General features: G+C 57.8%; 1 protein-coding gene across 6 annotated transcripts in view; it reads right to left on the reverse strand.

Moving 5' to 3' along the window:
• Nucleotides 1-737: 737 nt before the first annotated feature.
• SLC6A9 (solute carrier family 6 member 9) overlaps nucleotides 738-18,062 on the reverse strand; it is a 30,407-nt gene continuing 13,082 nt past the window's right edge. For 4 of the 6 annotated variants that reach the window (XM_032877559.1, XM_032877560.1, XM_032877561.1 and 1 more), the window contains 12 exons: nucleotides 13,262-13,418; nucleotides 12,530-12,661; nucleotides 11,868-12,138; nucleotides 5,768-5,900; nucleotides 5,415-5,549; nucleotides 5,220-5,323; nucleotides 4,569-4,806; nucleotides 4,344-4,478; nucleotides 4,137-4,236; nucleotides 3,947-4,047; nucleotides 1,068-1,238; nucleotides 738-954 (listed from right to left, as the gene is read on the reverse strand). In XM_032877559.1, coding sequence (XP_032733450.1) covers nucleotides 760-954; nucleotides 1,068-1,238; nucleotides 3,947-4,047; nucleotides 4,137-4,236; nucleotides 4,344-4,478; nucleotides 4,569-4,806; nucleotides 5,220-5,323; nucleotides 5,415-5,549; nucleotides 5,768-5,900; nucleotides 11,868-12,138; nucleotides 12,530-12,661; nucleotides 13,262-13,418 — 1,872 coding nt within the window. In that variant the 3' untranslated portion in view covers nucleotides 738-759. The remainder of the gene's footprint in view (nucleotides 955-1,067; nucleotides 1,239-3,946; nucleotides 4,048-4,136; nucleotides 4,237-4,343; nucleotides 4,479-4,568; nucleotides 4,807-5,219; nucleotides 5,324-5,414; nucleotides 5,550-5,767; nucleotides 5,901-11,867; nucleotides 12,139-12,529; nucleotides 12,662-13,261; nucleotides 13,419-18,062) is intronic. The other 2 variants (XM_032877562.1, XM_032877563.1) reach the window with 1 other exon arrangement.

Here is an 18,062-nt window from a genome sequence, read left to right on the forward strand (position 1 = left end):
GCAGCACCCCACCCCTACCCCCCAGAAACGAGTGCTTTGGGCAGGCTGCTGGGTGATGGGCCTCTGCTGGCTGGGCCTGACAGCCAGGGCTGGAATGAGGTGTGGAAACCCCAGAGCAGCCGAGTGAGGTGCAGGCAGGCAGGGAAGACAGAGGGGCCCAAGGCGGGGGGCATGGGAGTGGCAACCACAGAGAATACGATTTTTACAAAAATAATCACACAGACAAACAGGGCTGGGCAGCACAGCCTGACAAAATAACACTGTACAGCCCCTTAGCCCCTCACCTTGCCCCTGGATAGGAAGACCCAAATTTGCCTGGGCAGAGGCTGGGGTCTGCTCTGGGGGCAGAACACTGGTCAGGCGGCTGGAGGCCTGAGGACCGGGTCAGGTAGGGGCCCACCTAGAACCGCAGCTCCGGACAAAGTGTGAGGGCATCAGAGGCCATGTAAAGCCCAGCAGATCTCTGGGGACCTGGCCTGAGACCCCCTCCAAAGTGCTTTGGCCCCACCCCTGGCAACCCTCCTATCGCCCACACCCATCCCCAGCTGCCATCTTGGCATCCAAAGAACCTGTAAACACTGGGGACACGAGCACAAATGACCACATTACCAGTGGTGACCAAGGTAACAGCAGCCGCCCTGGGTAGGGCATGGCAGGGGCAGGTGGTGACACCTGTCCCCTCTCTCCCCAGTCTCTGTGGTGGGAGCACGGGCGGGGGTGGGGCCCTCCCTGGGCGGGGCCCTCCCCGGGCTGCTGTGCTCATATCCGGGAGTCCTGCAGGCGGCTAGAGCCGTTACTGCCCACCATGGGGATCTGGGACTTGTCCGGGTGCAGCGGCTGGACCTCAAGCCCGTCTTCAGGAGAGGGTGGGATGGCGGGGGCATAGCGCCCAGTCTGGTGCTCCAGGAGGGCGGGGCCCCAGTCTCTGCTTGGCTTTGTGGCATTTTTCAAACGCTGCAGGAGAGGTAGACATGGAGGGTGGATGGGTGCTTCAGAAGGGGGCCATGAAGCCCCATCCACCCACCCCCTCCCGGTTCACCTGGCTGTGGCCTGCCCCGACCCCTCACCTGGAGGAGCGTGTCCCCATCTGTGCGGCAGAGCTGGAACAGGGCATAGAGGGGGATGCAAATGACGGAGGACAGAGCCATCAGGAAGCCGATGGCCACAGCCCAGCCTGGGTATTGGTAGTGGTTGTAGGTGATTGGCCGGTACTGGATCACGGTGAAAATGAGAATGAACTGCAGACAGTAGGGGAAGGGAGTGCCTTTGAGGCCAGCCCAGCACCGCCCCTGCATCCCCGCCCCTCCATCCTCCACCCCTCCATCCCCACCCTTCTCCAGGCCTCTGCCCTCCGCCCAGCACCCCTTCCCCTTCCTCTCTGGTCTCCCGAACTAGGAAGAGGCATTTGGGGCAGGACAGAGGCAATGTCAAGGTTTGGGAAGGGGAAAAAGCAGGTGGAACCAGGGGTCCAGGGCCTGGGGGACAGGTAGGCATCAGGCATCGTGGAAGAGAAGAGGTCTGTCCGCACCATAATCCTGAACCCGCCAGGGAACAACTGATAACCACTGATAACACTGATGACAACTGATAACCACCTGAGTCAGTTCCGCTCAGAGACTCTCGATGGCTCCCTTTTGCCGAATCCTGGGCCTTAGGGTTCTTACCCTGATCTCACCCTGGTCTCAGTGTCTGGGCTGCACCCAGCATTTTCCTCCCTCTTCATTTATTCTGGAGAATCCTCTCCATTTTCCTGTCAGACCCTATGTAAATGCCACCTCCTTCAAGAAGCCTTTCCAGATTTCTCATCCCTCTTCCTAAAAGGGCTCTCAATGGCATTTTCCAACTGCTGAGCACTTGTTTCATGTTTCCCATAGGCCTGGGGCCTCCTGGGACCCCATCAGGGTCTCCAGTTCCCGACACAGTACCTGGCACAACTTCACTGTCGATTTGAACTGACTTGTGCAGAGAGATGGGAGCGATGCAGGAGAGGATAGGGCCAAGCCCCACCTGTCTAAGGCTCGGGAGCCACAGGGGAGGCTCCAAAGGCTAGAAATGGCGAATGGCAGTCTGGGGACCAGGAACGGTTTTGGAAAGAGAGGAATGGAATGGAAATGAACCCCGGGGCCACAGCAACACGACAACAAACTAAGGAAGCAGAAAGATGGGCAGGTGGCCCAAGGGCCATTCCCCGGGGGGCCTCGGCAGCTGCCTCCCGCCTCCTGAGCCCTCAGCAGCATCCTGGTGCCCAAATTCCGGGTGGGCGAGATCCACATCCACTAGGGGGCCTCCCTCCCGGAAGCTGTGCATAGTAGGAGCTTATGACAAGTTTCCTGAACGGAACTAGATGCTGATCAAGGTGTAAACAAGTCCCTTGTCTCAGCTGACAGAAAGACAGTTTGTCAAAAAGAGCCTTTCAGAAATATAAAGAAGTAAAGCCCCCAAAGAAGACATGACAGCCCAGAAATATGGGTCCACAGGGCCTGGAGTCCTCGGCTTAGGGCGACTCCGGCCTGGCTTTCTGAACTCAGAGATGGTGCTGCCCACTTTGTCTCAATCTCACAGAGACATGGGACCTGGGCTCAGTCTGCCACTGCCCTGCCCAAACCTCGGGAGCCTTCCTGTGTCCGTCTCCTCACTGCCTCCTGCTCTGCCTTGGCTGGTACCCGGGGTCTCTGCCCAGGGTGGCAGCCTCTTTGGAGTTCTGGAGGGTGAGCTCCCCTCCGGAGGGTCCTGGGCCTTGGCCTCAGCCACAGCCCCCAGGGGCTCACGCTTGGCCACAGTGCCTAGCCGCCCCCGCCTCCCACCACTTACAGGAGGCTTCCGTTGCTCCTGTTTCACAGCTGGGCCAGTGGCCAGAGCTGGTGGCTGTGCCAACCTCCGGGAAGATCCCACACCCCATGTGACAGAGGCCTCCTCAGCCTCGGGGGCCTTTTCCCTCCCCCAGAAATAGGAGCTCAAGTGAAAATCCAGTGCTGAGCTCCCTGTGGCCCAGAGAAGCTGGGCATGACAGGGACATGACTGAACACTGCTTCCCCTGCCACTAGGCTCACCCTTCTGTCACTCAGGTGGCCCTTCCTCTTCTCTGTGGAGCCACCATTCCATCGTCAAACACTTTGTGGCTCCTCCCCCAACCCTGGGCATAAAGGAGCAAAATCAGATGGTTTTTAGCCCGTGGACCAGTCCGCCTTCCTGCAGGCGTTTCTGATGTAGCCTGGCCCAGCACACAGGCTCCAGACGGGACCACCGGCTTCCAAGGGCGATTCTGTCCTTTATTAGTTGTGTCAACTTGGGTCAATGACTGAACATCTCTGTGCCTCTGTCTCCTCATCTGTCAAGTGGGAATGACAATGATACCTTGGAGAGTCGGATCACATGAGTTGATCCATGAACAACGTGCAGAAATTCCAGTCTCCCAGGTGTTGATTATCAGTGGAATGAGAGCATTCCCTCTCCAGAGCCAGGCCACTCTGGTGCCTAGAAGGCTTAGGAGGCTGCCTCTAGTCTGGAGCTGACATCTGACTCGAACAACCCACTTCTGGAACACCCATGCATTCACACTGCATACCCCGAGCACCTGGGCTTAGAGAGATTGGAGATGGGAGCTCAGCTAGGCCCAGCAAGGGGGACACCCATATCACTAATGGTTGCTGAGGCCCATCGGGGACAGGCAGGAGGGAGGGCCAACTCTCAGCAGCTGCCAGTCTGCTTTCTTCAGTCGAATAAGGGCTCTCAGCTCCCTCCCTACACTGAGGCCGGTGCCTGGGTGGTTCTGAGTCTCCACCTGATTTTGTGCAACCTCTTTCAGACTCCCAGTGGCCTGGGTGCATAGACCCCGTTGGGGAGCTCTGGCTAGACGGATGGGCTCCCGAGCTCCCTCTGCTGGTTCCCAATAGAAGGACACTTGCCAGAGGGCAGCAGGGAGGAAGGGTCCAGACTAGAAACTTACAAAGATGATGGCTGGAGACACAAAGCGCCAGCAGATCTGGAAGAAGAGGGGCGGTGGGAAGCCCAGCATCATCTGGATGTCCTGGAAGTAGTTCCTGTGCCCTGAGAGAGGGGTGTCAGTAAGCCTGGCAGGGCAGCGTGGGCAGGCCAGGGCCTGGGACGTGAGAGGACACAGAAACTTGGGCACTTACCATAGATGTACATGATGGACACACACATGATGCAGGAGATGATGACCAAGGAGAAGCTGGCCGCATAGTTGTCCATTAACAGCAGCCAGTAGATGCCTGCCTACGGGACAGTGGGTAGCTGAGTCAGGAGTGCCCGAGGCCCCGATCTCCCGCCCCAGAAACCCCCTACCCTGGCCACTCCAGCCCAGGCTTTCCCTCAGGTCTTACCTGGCTGGTGAGGGGGATGCCCAGCAGGAAGCCAGCCAAGGCCACACCCAAGGTCACGTAGGTCTTTTTCTGCAGGATCCACTCATTTCCCACCTCGTCCACAATGGCTGTGACCAGCGTCTCTAGGAGGCAGAACTGCAGGGTGTGGCTGTCAGAGCAGGGGCCTGGCCTCTGGCCCCACCTCCTCCTTCACCGGGCCCCTGGCCCATGTCCCGAACCTCCTACCTGAGTGCCCAGCCCCAGCAAGATGAGCATAAAGAAGAAGAGCAGGGACCAGAGTGGGGAGATGGGCAGCAGGGTGAGGGCCTCCGGGTAAGCCACGAAGGCTAGGCCAGGGCCATGGTCAGCCACACGGGACACGTCCACACCCAGGTGATTGGCCATGAAGCCCAGGATGGAGAAGATGACGAAGCCGGCGTAGACGCTGGTGGCACAGTTCGTGATGCTAATGATGATGCTGTCCCTTGGGGGAGAGGGAGGAAAACAGGCTTCAAGATGAGCAGCTGGCTTGCCTTTGCCCTCTTCCCTTTGCCCAGCTGGGCAGGGAGGAGACCTGAGATGGAACATTCTAGGAACAGAATCCCCCTCAGCCTCTTTTCTGGTCTGCTCCTGGCCTTTTTAAGTGGGCTGAGCCTCTCGAGTCCCCACAGACCCATAGGGCATCACCGTTCCCCACCCTCTTCTCGGGATTCTCCAGTGACCCACTCCAGACCCAGTGCTCCCAGGACCTCCAGGCCATGTGTGGAACGGAGGGCCCTCGGGGGAGGCCTAGGAGGCTGCACTGGGTCTGGGGATCTGGGAAAGCCTGGGGAAAGCTGCAGGGTAGAGGGGGCAGCCTGGGGCTGGCAGGGCAGGGGCGGGGGGGGGGAATCTCACCGATAGCAGTTGTTATGGAATTTGTTGTAGGAAGCCATGGTGATGAGGCCTCCCCAGGCACAGCCCAGCGAGTAGAATATCTGGGAGGCAGCATCCCCCCACACCTGCGGGGCAGGACGGGCAGAGGAGCTGGGATCAGAGGCGGGCACCTCTCGGCCCCTCTCCGCCCCTTCCAGGACACACTCCATGGCCCACCTTGGCCTCTAGGATCTTGTCCCACTGGGGGGTCAGGTAGTACATGATGCCAGTGAAGGCTCCTTCCAGGGTCACACCTCGGACGAACAGGATGGTCAGCACCACGTAGGGAAACGTGGCTGTGAAGTACACCACCTGTGCGCAAGACGGGCTCTGTTGGGCTCCTCCCAGCTGTTGTTCCTGCCCTGGGCAGCCTCCGCCTGGTCCCCCAGCCACCACCAGCCCTCTGGCCCTTCCCTCTCCTCCATGTCCTCTCATCACTGCCTGCACCCAAGCCCTATACACTAAACCCCAGCAGGGGAGGCAGGATCTTCCTGGGTGAGCACACACCCTGCTGGGGTAGGGGTACTTACTTTCCCTGAAGACTTGACCCCTCGGATGAGGCAGAGGAACACCACCACCCAAGAGACACCGAGGCAGCCAAGGAGGGGCAGTCGCACCTCCCCGAAGTTCCCAATGTCATCTGAGAGCTTCAGCACGTACAGCCTGGGGAAGGGGACACTCTGTTATTGAGGCCTGGGTCCCTGATGCCCAGCAACTGAGTCCCAAGGCCCAGGGTACAGCCTGGCAGGTTCCTTCTTTCTCATGAGGTCCCAGCATGGAAGAAGGGGGCCACTGGGAGGCCCCAGCCCAATGGGTCCCACCCCACCCCTTCTGCCCGCTTCCCTGAGACACCACTGCTTGCAGCCCCTCCGGGATCCTCAAAGGTGCCCAGAGGTAACACCCTGAGCCTGGACCAGCCTCCTCAGCCCCCGGGGTGTCAAGGTCTCCCCGCCCCTATTCGGGCCCATCCCAGACCCTGACTTGTGCCTTTCTTCCTTTAGTAATGCCCTCTCCTCTAGAATGGTCACATCCTGTCAGGCGTCACCTCCTCCAGGAAGCCTTCTGGGAACTCTCCACCCACACTAGCTTCTCCATCCCTGAAGAGCTGAGGGAGGTGGTGGAGTGCTCAGTAAAGACTGGAGGCTCTGATGCATGCAGGCCTAGGCCTGAACCCAAATTCCTCCCCTATGTATGTGTGGCTCTATCTAGTGCCCTACACCGCCCCAGCAGTGCCTTTTCAATCAACGGGGCACCTATGGGCTGGGCCCTGTGATAGGTGCCGGGCACAGAGACCCAGATCAGGCACATGGGCACCAAGGAAGGGCATCTCGATACCAGGCAGAGGGGCACTCTGGAAGGCTTCCCAGAAGAGATGAGGCTTGAGCTAAGGTGTGAGGAAGGGAGCAGGTGCGTGAAGAGAAGAGGATGCGCATGCCAGGTCGTGGGTGCAGCTCGCAGCAAGACAGGGGATCATGAAAGAACGTGGCCTGGCCTGGGTTTGTCAGTAGCTCAGCAAGGCTGGAACAGAAGGTGAGGGAAGAGAGAAGGATGAAGGAAAGGAAGAAGCCAGATTATAAGAAGCCATGAAAGGCAAGGCTGAGAAGTTTGAATTTTATCCCGCGAGCAATGGGAAGCTTCTGAAGGGTTTCTATAATAGCACTTTCAGGGTCTCTCCTTGGCTCAAAACTTTGCAGTAGCACCCGTCTCTCACCAGGGAAAAGCCTAAGTCCTTACAGTAGCTGCAAGGCCCGAAGTGGTCCATTGTCCCCAGTCTGCCACCCCTCTGGTCTCCTGTCCTTACACTTGATGACCCACTCCCTGCCCCAGCTGCATGGGGCTCCACATAGTTCCTGAACCATGCCAGGCACGCACCTCCCTCAGGGCCTTTGCACGCATGAGCTTTCCCTCCGTCTGGAGTGCTCTTTCCCCAGACATCCATATGGACACGTGGGTGTGAGGCGTGTGCAGTCACACAGGGCCCCTGCTTCAAAGGGCCTTGTTCTGGACTTAACGTTCTGCCACCGACATCTTGAAATTCTGACTACATCTGAATAAGGGGCCCCATATGTCCATTTCACACTGGGTCCCACAAATTACGCCACTGGGTTTGTCGGCATCGCCTTCTCCCTCCTCAGCTCCTTCAGGTACTTGCTCTGGGTACCCTCTTTGCAAAGGGACCTTTTCTGGCGACTCTGCTTAAAATGGCAGCCCTGGTCCCTGCCCAGCACCCCTTACCCCCTTTGCTAGATTTTTCTCCACAGCACACATCTCCTTTTTTTTTTTTTTTTAACCTAATTTATTTTGTTTGTCATCCATTTTCTTGGAAGGCAGGAGTACCCAGCTCCCCCACTGTCTAGCAAAGTGCCTGGCACGGAGCAGTACTCAAAAGATGTTGAATGAATGAATGAATGAATGAGTAAGTGAATACCGTGGTAAAGGGACTCGGAAGTAGAAAGGAGAGAACCTGGGAGCGGGGACCAGCCTGGTATTGCAGTTGTCCAGGCCAGAAGTGATGAGCAAGAGGCAAGCTCTTGAGCCTCAGTTTCCTCATCTGTAAAATGGGCATAACAACACCAATCTAGCATAATCTGTAGCTGGACTTAGGTAAACACAGGCTCCCTTCTGTCCCCTCTCACAGCTAAGATCTCTCAGAATAGCTCATAGACTGTCCTCTACCGTTCTCAGCTATTCTCACCTTTTTTTCCAAGTCAGTTCTCAAACCTCACGGCGACATTTTTAATACCTTGTGATGCGATGTTGCTCTGTCCCCTCATGGGACAATGTTGCCAGGCCTGGGATTTGGTGTTTGCTCCGCAGGCCTGTCTCTTTGCAGCCACGGAAATTCCCCGGAGGCCACCCTTTGCACCGCAACCCGCAGAGGGCGCTGTCCGACACGTCCCTCTGCGCCCCCAACTCCAGGCTCTTGGTTCAGGAGCTGCGGGACCACCACCAAGAGGCACCTGATCCCCTTCGACAGTGCTTTCAATCTTTTTTCCTTCATAGTACACAGAAAAAGTATTCTGGGAGCTACTGGGGGTAAACAGACGAAATCACTCAAAGCTGAAGGCAGTTGGGCTGGGGCTCCGGGCTGCCCAGGCCCCACTCTACGGGGCACACCTACTGTGTGCGTGCTGGGAAGTTCTGCCCTCTAGAATAGCCACAGGGTCCTTCTGCTTCTACCACTCAGACCTGCCTTACTTCAGGCAATAGTATTCCATGTAAAGAAACCATTTCTTGTTCAAAAGATTTTTTTTAACTTTGTCTAATTATGTATGTTCAACTGGTAGTGTTTTATATGACTTTGTTTAATCATTTATATGATTTGCAAGGGCACAGCATTACAATACCAGGGGGTTAACAAAGTTTAGAATGCTAGCCTGGGCACCAAGTAGTGAATTCTACCTCTCTTTTTTATGGCACCATATTTAGTTTTTTTTTGTTTTGTTTTGGGACCATGTGCTTTTGAGATCAATTAACCTAAGAACTCTTGGAACCCAACATCTTTACAAGTTGGCTCTCGGTGCATAACATCTCTGGAATTATTCTGCATTATTTTTTAATTGCCGCAGCCTGGCGATCAGCTCCTTGAGAACAAAATAGCCTAATCTGTTTCTTTGCGTCTCCAGCAGCAGCTGGAGCTCGTCGGCAGGCATCACTGTGCTACCCGAGCACCCGTCCCTGTCCTTCGTGGTCCATCTGCGTGATCTCATCTCCTCTTTACAACAAGGTAGGTGCTGTGACCCCCTCCCATTTAATGGATGAACAGCTATGACTTTGAGAGGTTGGGTGGTCTCCCGAGGCCAAACAGTTGATAAGCGAAAGAGCCACGATCTGAGGGAGGTCTGTGCAACTCCAGAGCTGCCATGAAGACACTGGGAGCAGGGTGCTGGGGCCTGAGTCCCACTGGGTTTCGGGTGCTCTGGGCTCCACAGGCTGTGGAGGTGAGGGCCTGGTCGTTTCTTAGGACCTCCAGGCCTGAATCAGACCAGCACGCAGATGATCGTGAAATAAGACTGAAGGGCTGGTAGGAGAGAGGAGACCATGGGCCAGAGGGTGGGCAGGAGGCAGACTGGGGCTCAGAAATCTGTCCTCTGCGCTTCTCTTGCTTTAGAAGTGTCTCCTAATCTTTTTTCTGACTTGCTTCCCTCATCTGTAAAATGGGACTATTTTATACTACCTGCACGAGCTAGCAAACGAGGTTGTGGTGGGGCTGCAATGTGATCACACAGCTTTCTGAAGGGGTGTTGGAGAGCGTGGGCCAAGGACACCTGCAGAGTCTCATTGGCGTGATTCATACCATCGACCTGATTCACACACGGGGGAGGGCATGTATCCTGACCCAGCGTGGCCGCCTAGTTCCTTAATCTCTGAACATCAGCCTCTGAATCTGAAAAATAGGGGTACTAGGACAGGAGATAATATGCCTGGCACATAGTAGGGGCCCAGGAAATGGGGGTGCTTGCTCTCCCCACTTCCTTGCGGAAGCCAGCCTGGGCAGACCTCTCAAGGGTCATTTTCCCAGGGTTTCCAGAAGGGGGCAGCAGGGAGCCATCCCGCAGGGAAGGAGTCCCGGTGGGTTGTGGCTAGTGAGGCAGGCCTGGCTCCAGCCTTGACTGAGGAGAGTTCAATGGGCCACCCAGTGAGCCCTCCCAAACCATGAGCAGTTTTCTTTGAGGACTATTCCCCTCTGGATAAAATCTCCAGAACTTTGCCCTGGCTGGCCCTAGCTAGCTGGGACTTCCTGGCAGACAGCTGCTAGGGTGAGGGCTTCGGAAGCAGCCTGGTGGGTGTGGGTGAGGCTTTGTGCTCCCCAGACACCCCACCCCCCCAAGTCTAGATCAAGTTGCCAGCCCACACCGTGCCTCAAATGTAGTACAACACCTAACTGGGCAGTAAATTGCCTGGTCCTCTCAGTAGATGGGACCTTCATGAGGGCAGAGGCCGAGTATCTCAGTCCTCATGCTGTCTCCCTTCCAAGGGCAGGGTCTGGTACCCACTAGGTGCTCAAGAAATGATCTGTCCAGGGGCGCCTGGATGGCTCAATGGCTCAATGGGTTAAGCCTCTGCCTTCGGCTCAGGTCATGATCTCAGGGTCCTGAGATCGAGCCCTGCATCGGGCTTTCTGCTCAGCGGGGAGCCTGCTTCCTCCTCTCTCTGCCTGTCTCTCTGCCCACATGTGATCTCTCTCTCTGTGTCAAATAAATAAATAAAATCTTAAAAAAAAAAAAAGAAAGAAAGAAAAGAAATGGTCTGTCTAGCGACTGAGGGGCTGAGTCAGCCTGGAGGTAATTTTACCTGCCCCTCGCTGGGAGGCAGGAGCACTGTTGTCTACACTGCGAGCCCCTGGTGGTAGTGACCACATCTTAGCTGTTTTTGAATGTCGGTGGCACAGCACAGCGGCTGGTGCAGGGAAGCCAGGCCCTGTGGGGTCAGAGCACCAGGACCAGGCTCAGAGGATACTGACCTGCTAGGATTTCCAGCCTCCCTGGGGCCTCGGCCCTCTCACCTATGGCTCTCTGCCACTTGGTGGACAGACTTCAAACCTCAGCCACCTCGCAGCAATGGCCTACCTTCCCATGTCTCTCCTAACCCTTCTACACCTCCCTCCTCCCTCCTAGGGGAAGCCTTTTGGACCACCTCCTCTTGCCCCCGTCCCTTCAGAACTGGCCACCCCCTCTTTGTGCCCCTACTACACCTCTGCCCTAATTGGACCCCCTCAGGGCTGTGGACTCCTCAGGTGAGCACCTCTGGGCTCTTCAGACCCCATGGGTACCCAGGACCTGGCAGAGCAGACCGTGCAGATGTGGAATGAATTAACATGCCCTTCCCACAGGCCCCCAACACTCTCTTCCCATCGGTTCCCCAACAAGACACGGGGAGTCTCCTTTAGGACTTCCCCCTGCGCCCTCACTCCTACCCCGTGGGAACAAGGTGTTCTAGAACACTCCAGCAGCAGACTGAGACTCCCATCTCTGTCACCATATCAGTGCCAGGCTGTCTTTCCTAAGCATAGCTTGATGATGACAGCCCTGGGCTCAGGAAACTTCTACAGCTCCTTTCGCCCTGCAGTGGTATGTCTATGCTTAATTCATAGAAGTTCTCCAAGAAGGCTGGAGCCCCTCCTTGGCTCCCTTGGGTCCCAGGAGTTTCCCACACACCTGTGAGTCTCAGCAGAAGAGCTTCCCTTCAGGGTTAGGACCAGCCTCTGCTCCTCTGGGACCTGAGGACTTTGCTCACGCTGTTCTCACAAGGAAGACACCCCACTGTCCCCACTCCACTCTGCTTCGTGTCCGACTGCTGGAGCCCTCCCTCCCTCATGGCACCCTGGTCAGGATGCTCCACTCAGCGTCTAGCCCTCCAGCGCTGTCGGCTGGGTCAGCCTTCTCTCCTGAGCTCATCTGTAAGCTCCTGAGGCCCTCTCCCCGGCTCTGGTCCTGGCCCCCTACCTGCTCAGCAGAAAGTTGCACGATGGCTGGGGGTGCTGGGCAGGGAGATGCTGGGCAGGGAGGGTGGAGGGGAGGCGGGGAAAGCCAAGGCTTGGCACCAGGTATCCATGTCGTCCCCCACTCCCCACCCCCCTACCCCACCCCATCCCCCACTGGGTCTGGTCCAGGGCCAGTGGGACCTCACCTCCAGTACTCCTCGCTGGGGCTGGTCCGCTGGAGGGAGTGGTTGAGCAGGTGGGAGAGGCTGCCTGGCGGGGCGGCGGGCCGGGAGCCATTGGTGAGGTTAGAGGCGTCCAGCACCCCGGCACAGTCAGGCGTGTTCCAGGGGTTATCACAGTAAGCCCAGGGTAGCACATGCGTCATGGACGAGAAGAAGTAGTAGAAGGCGATGCAGATGACCACGTTGTAGTAGATGCCGATATACGTGGACACTACCATCATGCCGTAGCCCACACCTGCGAGAGGGAGGGAGGGGGGTAGCCTCACGCATCTAGCTGAAGGAAGCAAGGTTAACGCTGAAGGGCCCCCGCCCTGCCCCCCTCCCCCGGGGCAGGCTTTTGTGGAGGGCCATCGAAGGGACAGGTCAAGGCCTTAGCAGGGGTGAGCTGGGCGGCCCAGGGACTTTATGGATACACGTGGTAGGTGGGGAGGGCGGAGGCCAAGTAAACTTGGATCCCAGCATGCATCCGTGGCCTTGGCCATTGATATAGGGCTTGGGGTCAAGCACCAGGGCTCCGGGGAGGTTGGCAGTGTTTGTACAGATGGGTGAGTAGGGCCCCAGAGGCCCGTGTGTGTGTGTGCATGTGTGTGGGGGTGGGGGGCTGGTGTACCCTCCCCAGGCCTCACCTTTGAACATGGGGCTGATCCTCCAGACCCCCAGGCAGCCCTGACTTGCAAACTGGCCGAAGGACAGCTCCATGAAGAAGAGGGGAATCCCGCAGAAAATCAGCATGATGAAGTAGGGGAACATGAAGGCTCCTGGCAGGCAGGGAAAGGTCTGGCTCAGGGTGGGCTTGGGGGCTCCCACCCTCTTCCTGCTGACAACCCAACAGCAAAACTTTCGCGATCAGCTAAGGCCCAAGGAGGGTGGGCCACACACTGAACAGGAGCCTGGGGCTTGAGGTATCCTACCCACAGCCCACCTTTGAACTTGGCAGAGGCTTCCTGAACAGAACCCAGGCCCCAGACCCACCATGTTAGGGTGGGATTTGATGGGTTCACCAAGCAAAGTCACAAACCTAAGTTGCTGGGATCCTCAAATTCCCCAAGCCATTCAGGGGTTGTTGATACACAGTGGGTGTAAGACAGGGAACCTTGGGAGGCTGAGGTGCCTTTCTCCACCTCTCTTGACCTCAAGGGAGCAGGTTAGCAGGGTCAGGCCCAAACAGCAGACAGCCAGGGTCAGGGGGTGATCGTGCCTTAGGTAAAGTGTACCTAAGCCAGGGATTGGGGCAAAGGAGATGAGAGCCAGAGGCCAGCCTGTCTGGAGAGGGGTCTGTGCCGGGGAGGGGGGAGCCCGGGCCTTGGTGGGTAGGCTCTATCCAAGTGGGTGGTCCCTGCCCTGTGCCCGCTGGGTACCTCCCCCGTTGCGATAGCAGAGGTATGGGAAGCGCCAAACATTGCCCAGGCCCACGGCATAGCCCACGCTCGTCAGTACAAACTCGATCTGGTTGCCCCAGTTGCCCCGTTTGAGGTTCTGGTCCCTCTTGGTGGCCTCGCTGGGCACAGCACCATTCTGTGGGGACAGGAGAGAAGCTACCATCAGAAAGGCATTTGTGCTCCCGTGCCTGACCCTCTTGGCCTCTCCCAGCGGGGACACTATGGACCCTCCAAGCCCCCACCCCCACCCTGGGCTTCCCGTCTGCTGGCAGGAGCTGCTGGCAGGCCTGGCAGAGAAGGGGAGGAGGGAGGAGCGGCTGCCAGAGGATTCCAAGCGGGGCCTTGCTCACCAGCCCCCCAGCACCCTGTGCCAGGGGCACCAGCCCACCTGAGCAGCTACTCCCAACATCTGAGAGGTGGGATGTGGAGAGGGAGCTCAAGTCCAGAGCCCCCAGCCCCAGCCCCTCCAAAGCCTCCCCTCTCCCCTCTGGGTGAGGATCTGGGAGCAGCTGAGCCTCATACCAAGCAGCCAAGTCGGGCTGGGCACAAAGGGGCCTGTGTCCAGACAGCCCCCCCCATCCGCCATGACCACATCACCAGGCTAAGCACGCCTGCCCATGGGCAGGCAGTGCGGGGGAGGGGATGCCCGACCCCTTCCCCAGCCGAAGACACTTTCCTAGGGGCACAGGATGGCAGGGCCTGGAGGTGGGAGATGGGAGAGCAACTGAACTGGGCCAGAATCAGGGAGGGTGATCTGGGACTCAGGATGGGAGGACCCAAGGGAGCCACCTATACTGCCATAGCTGGGGTGGGGGGTACCCTGGGGAAGCTGACCTGGGCTGGGTGGTGCTGGCCATGAGCTGGGGGAGGAGACCAGAGTTGTAGGCACCATGCCAGACTTGGAGGACAGACTCTGCTAGGGGAAACAGAGGGAGGGACTCCGGAAAAAGGTCTCTGAGCTGAGGAGCAGGGGGCTGGCCAGGAGGGGCCGATGAGGGGATTCACCCCAAGGAGAGGAAGCCAGGCCTGCCCTGGGGAGCTTCAGGGCTGGGCTGGGTGGCCTGAGGCCCCACTGAGGACAGTCCCTATTGAACCCCAACCCCACAGTTGGAACTGACTCAGCAAGTCCCTTTACAAGTGTAAATATGCCCCTTCCCCATGCCATGGCCCTTCCACCTCCTCCCAGGAAATCAAGCCACCCTGAGCGAGCACCTAAAGGATTGGGGGGCGTCTCACTGGAGACCAGGGACCCTGAGAATCACCAGCAGAGAAGCACAGAGCCCTGGAGTGACAGAGACAGCCTCTCGGAGATGGGCTGTTCCCTTGAGAGAAAGAGACAGGAGTTCCTAGAGGACACCGGGATTGGAGACAGAGCAGCATGGCTCCTGAGAGACGTGGCTGAAGTGACACCAGCCCTCAGCTTGAAAGAGACATAGTCAAGGACAACAGTGACACTGGCCCATAAGCAAAGAGGTCTAGTGCTTTGAAATGCTATCGGATCCTGACACTGACCGACAAATGCAGAGGGGAGGAATGGCTTCTCGGGGACCTGTGTGCTTTCCAGAAAGGCCTATTTGGGGAATGCAGACACAGGGGGCACCAGGGGCCAGTGGGGGCACCAGGGGCCAGCAGAGGCCCCAGCCATGGACCCCTGGCTCCCACGGTGGGCACCCTTCGGCTTGCGTACCCTGACCCCTACAACACAGACACTCTTGTGAGGTGTTGTGGGAGACCATCCTGCTCCCCCAAACTGGTATTGACCCCAGAGGAGATGCTGACCTTCATGCCCTCGAGGGAGGCTCAGGGACGTGGCACCGAGAACCAGGGTCTGGTCCCCTCCGAGGAGTGCCCAGAGCAGGCTGGCAGGCTGGAAGGGCCCACATACGTTCATTCCCGCAACCACCAACCATGGAGACTTACTAACACCCCCTGTGTGCTAGGCCCCGCCCCAGGCACTGGGGACCCAGCAGTGAATTGAACAGACACGGCGGTGCGCTCAGAGCTTAGAATCTGGTGGCGGAGCAAGCCGGTAATGTCAGAAACAAATCCGTGATTTTTATATCACAGCCGTAAGGTGACCACAAAGCGGAAGTTCTCAGGACACAATAATAAGGAAGGAGGCCAGGCGGGGGGCCCTTGGGGTGAGGTCAGGAAAGCTTCCCTGATGAAGGGGCTTGAGGGCCAGTCTGGCTCTGGGAGAGGGTGGCTCACAGTCTGAGGGTGCCCTCAGGGACAGGCCTATACAAAATCGTGCCTAAGGCTGTCACCACCTCCGAGGAGGGCCTTCTTGGGGACAGGCCTAGCAATTCTGCATGGTCCGGGTGGCGGGGGGGGGGCATTTTTTCAGAGGGTGTGAGTCCGGCTGGGGGACAGTTTCTGCATTCCCAAACAAATCCCGGCCAAATAGGGCTCCTATATGTTGACCCTACAATAACAGTTTTATTCTGTCCAAGGCTTGTTTACTTAGGGGCACAATGGGAGACTGTGGCAGCTGCCCAGTACAGGGGTGGGGTCATGAAGCAGCGCTCACAGCTGTAACAGAGACAGCCGAGGGGCCAGGAGTGTTTCATGGGGCAGGGCAAAGCCAGGACTCCTCGCAGAGACCGAGGTCCCCAAGGCTGGAAGGCTGGGGCATCTGTCCTGCTCCCAGCTCCCCCCGACCAAGTTCAGCAGGACCTGACTGGGATTTCTGAGGTCTGCTCCTTCCCTGGCATCGAGGGGGACAGGGAGGGTGTGAGTGCTCCCCAGCCACGTGCCCCAGGCCGCCCTCAGGAGCCAGCGCCACTCAGTTAATGAGCTGCACGCCACTGGGCCCTGCGCTAAGCACTTTAGTTATGCTGACCACAATCCATGCCTCGGGGAAGCAGGGGCCCTGGGACTGGGCCCAGGGGCCGGGAGCCAGGGATGGGGCTCTGGTGGGAGTCCCTGACCACACTAAGGGTCTGCGGGGCAGAAGGAGCTGGGGGTCAGCGATGCTCTGCAAGCCCCGTGAGAAATGCCCCGCAGACGCAGCACCCGCTCAGGCTCCCAGGCCCTGCGGCTCAGCACCATGCACGGGGCAGACTCCCGGAGCTGTGGCTGGGAGGTCACCGTGAGAGCACGGCTAGGCCTCTGACTTCTGTGCTAGAACGAGCTATGTTCAAGGGACTTGGCTGGTGAGGGCTTGGCTCTCTGCAGAGGACATAGCAAGCCCCCTTTCTCCAAGTACGCTAGAGGAAAGGATCTCCAAAATGCATGCCCCGCGGGGCTTCTAAGGGCTCCGGCTTCCTTCTCTGCTCTCCTCTGGGCACTCTCAGCTGCTGCCTTCCTCGGTAAGAGAGGCCCACAGCTGGCAAGACTTTCCTAGTATTTGCCTCGATTTTGTTCTCCTTTCGTCCTTTCCCCTAGCCCAAGCCGCTCATTTTCTTCATCTGCTGGGTAGACACCTGTGTCACTGATCAGACCCGTCCCTGCAGTGGACGTCGGCTCTCGGGCACCCACGATAGAACCCCTTTGTGCTCACAGTTTCACCCAGACTGGCGGCCCGTCTGCCTGACCCAGCTCAGCCCTGCTGACTGGCCAGGCTCCAGGCTTCTCCTGCCCATCACCCATCTTTCACTCTCAGCCCCTCACTGCTCTCCCTTCCTCTCCTGCTCACACCTCGGTGATGAATTAAACCATAGTGGGCTGGTGCTTCCTCCCCAGGCTCCCTAGATAGCCCCCACCCTCACCTGGGACTCCATGACCATGGGCCTGATCGGTGGTCTCCAGGATAGGGACAGCCCTGCCCTGTGCCCAAGCTCCCCACGCGAAGTAGAAGGCAGGCTCTGGGGCTTTCTTTCCATGGTTGAGAGCGGTAGGCTGGCTGATCGTCCTCCACGATGCCCACAATACATAGACAAACGCACGTAAGACCCTCACGTAAGACCACACATGCACAGATGCCCTTCCCCTTAGGAGCAGTCCTTGAGGCAGCAGGGTCCAGTCCCACACAAGGACTTGTCACCTCCCACCCCATGCCTGCCTAGCCAGGTGAGCCATACAGAACAATCACTTACGTAAGTCCTTTACACAGCCCTGTGCCTGTCTTAGTCCCCGCTAGATCAGCTCCTGGAACGAGCGGTGTTCAGCTCCAAGGGCAGAATCCAGATCTCCCCACTGTGCCTTGGGCTTGGCAGGGCAGGACCCTGGGCCAGGAGTGAGAACCCCAGCATTCTAGATCCTGCTACCCCAGCGACTCTGGGCAAGTCATTTCCACTCCCTGCGACTCAGCATCCTTAACTATGAAATCCGTTCACAGACCAGGCCACCTCAACAGATCTACTAGCCTCTGCAGTTCTGCCTTGCCTGGAATTTTCCTATTTCCGACTCTCTTCTGAATCTCCCATTAGTTCCCACTAACTTTCTAAATGATTTTTTTATTGTTATTGTTTTTCTTCTAATTATAAGAGCATTATAAGCTTATCACCAAAAAATGGGAACCCACAGCAAAGAGTGAAGAGGAAACAAAGCCACAGAGTCCCCTCCCAGAGGTAACCACCAACACGAGAGGCACCCCCTCTTTTCTCCATGCACAGACTTGGACAGAGCGCGGATTTCTACCCTGGGCTACGGCTTTCCTCTGGCTCCTGACTCCCGCCCTCCCGGATCAGGGTCCACTGGATATTTTTGTGAATTGTGAGCTCCCCCCTCCTGCTCTCGGTGGACACAGAAGAATCCTGGAGCCGCCTGGCTGGGCGGGCCCCGCTAGGATCCAGCAGGCCTCTGGTTCAGAACTCCACAGCCCCAGGGTTTGCTCATG

Source organism: Lontra canadensis, unplaced genomic scaffold (genome assembly GCF_010015895.1).
Source record: "Lontra canadensis isolate GAN:19392208 unplaced genomic scaffold, GSC_riverotter_1.0 scaffold60, whole genome shotgun sequence".
NCBI lineage: Eukaryota > Metazoa > Chordata > Mammalia > Carnivora > Mustelidae > Lontra > Lontra canadensis.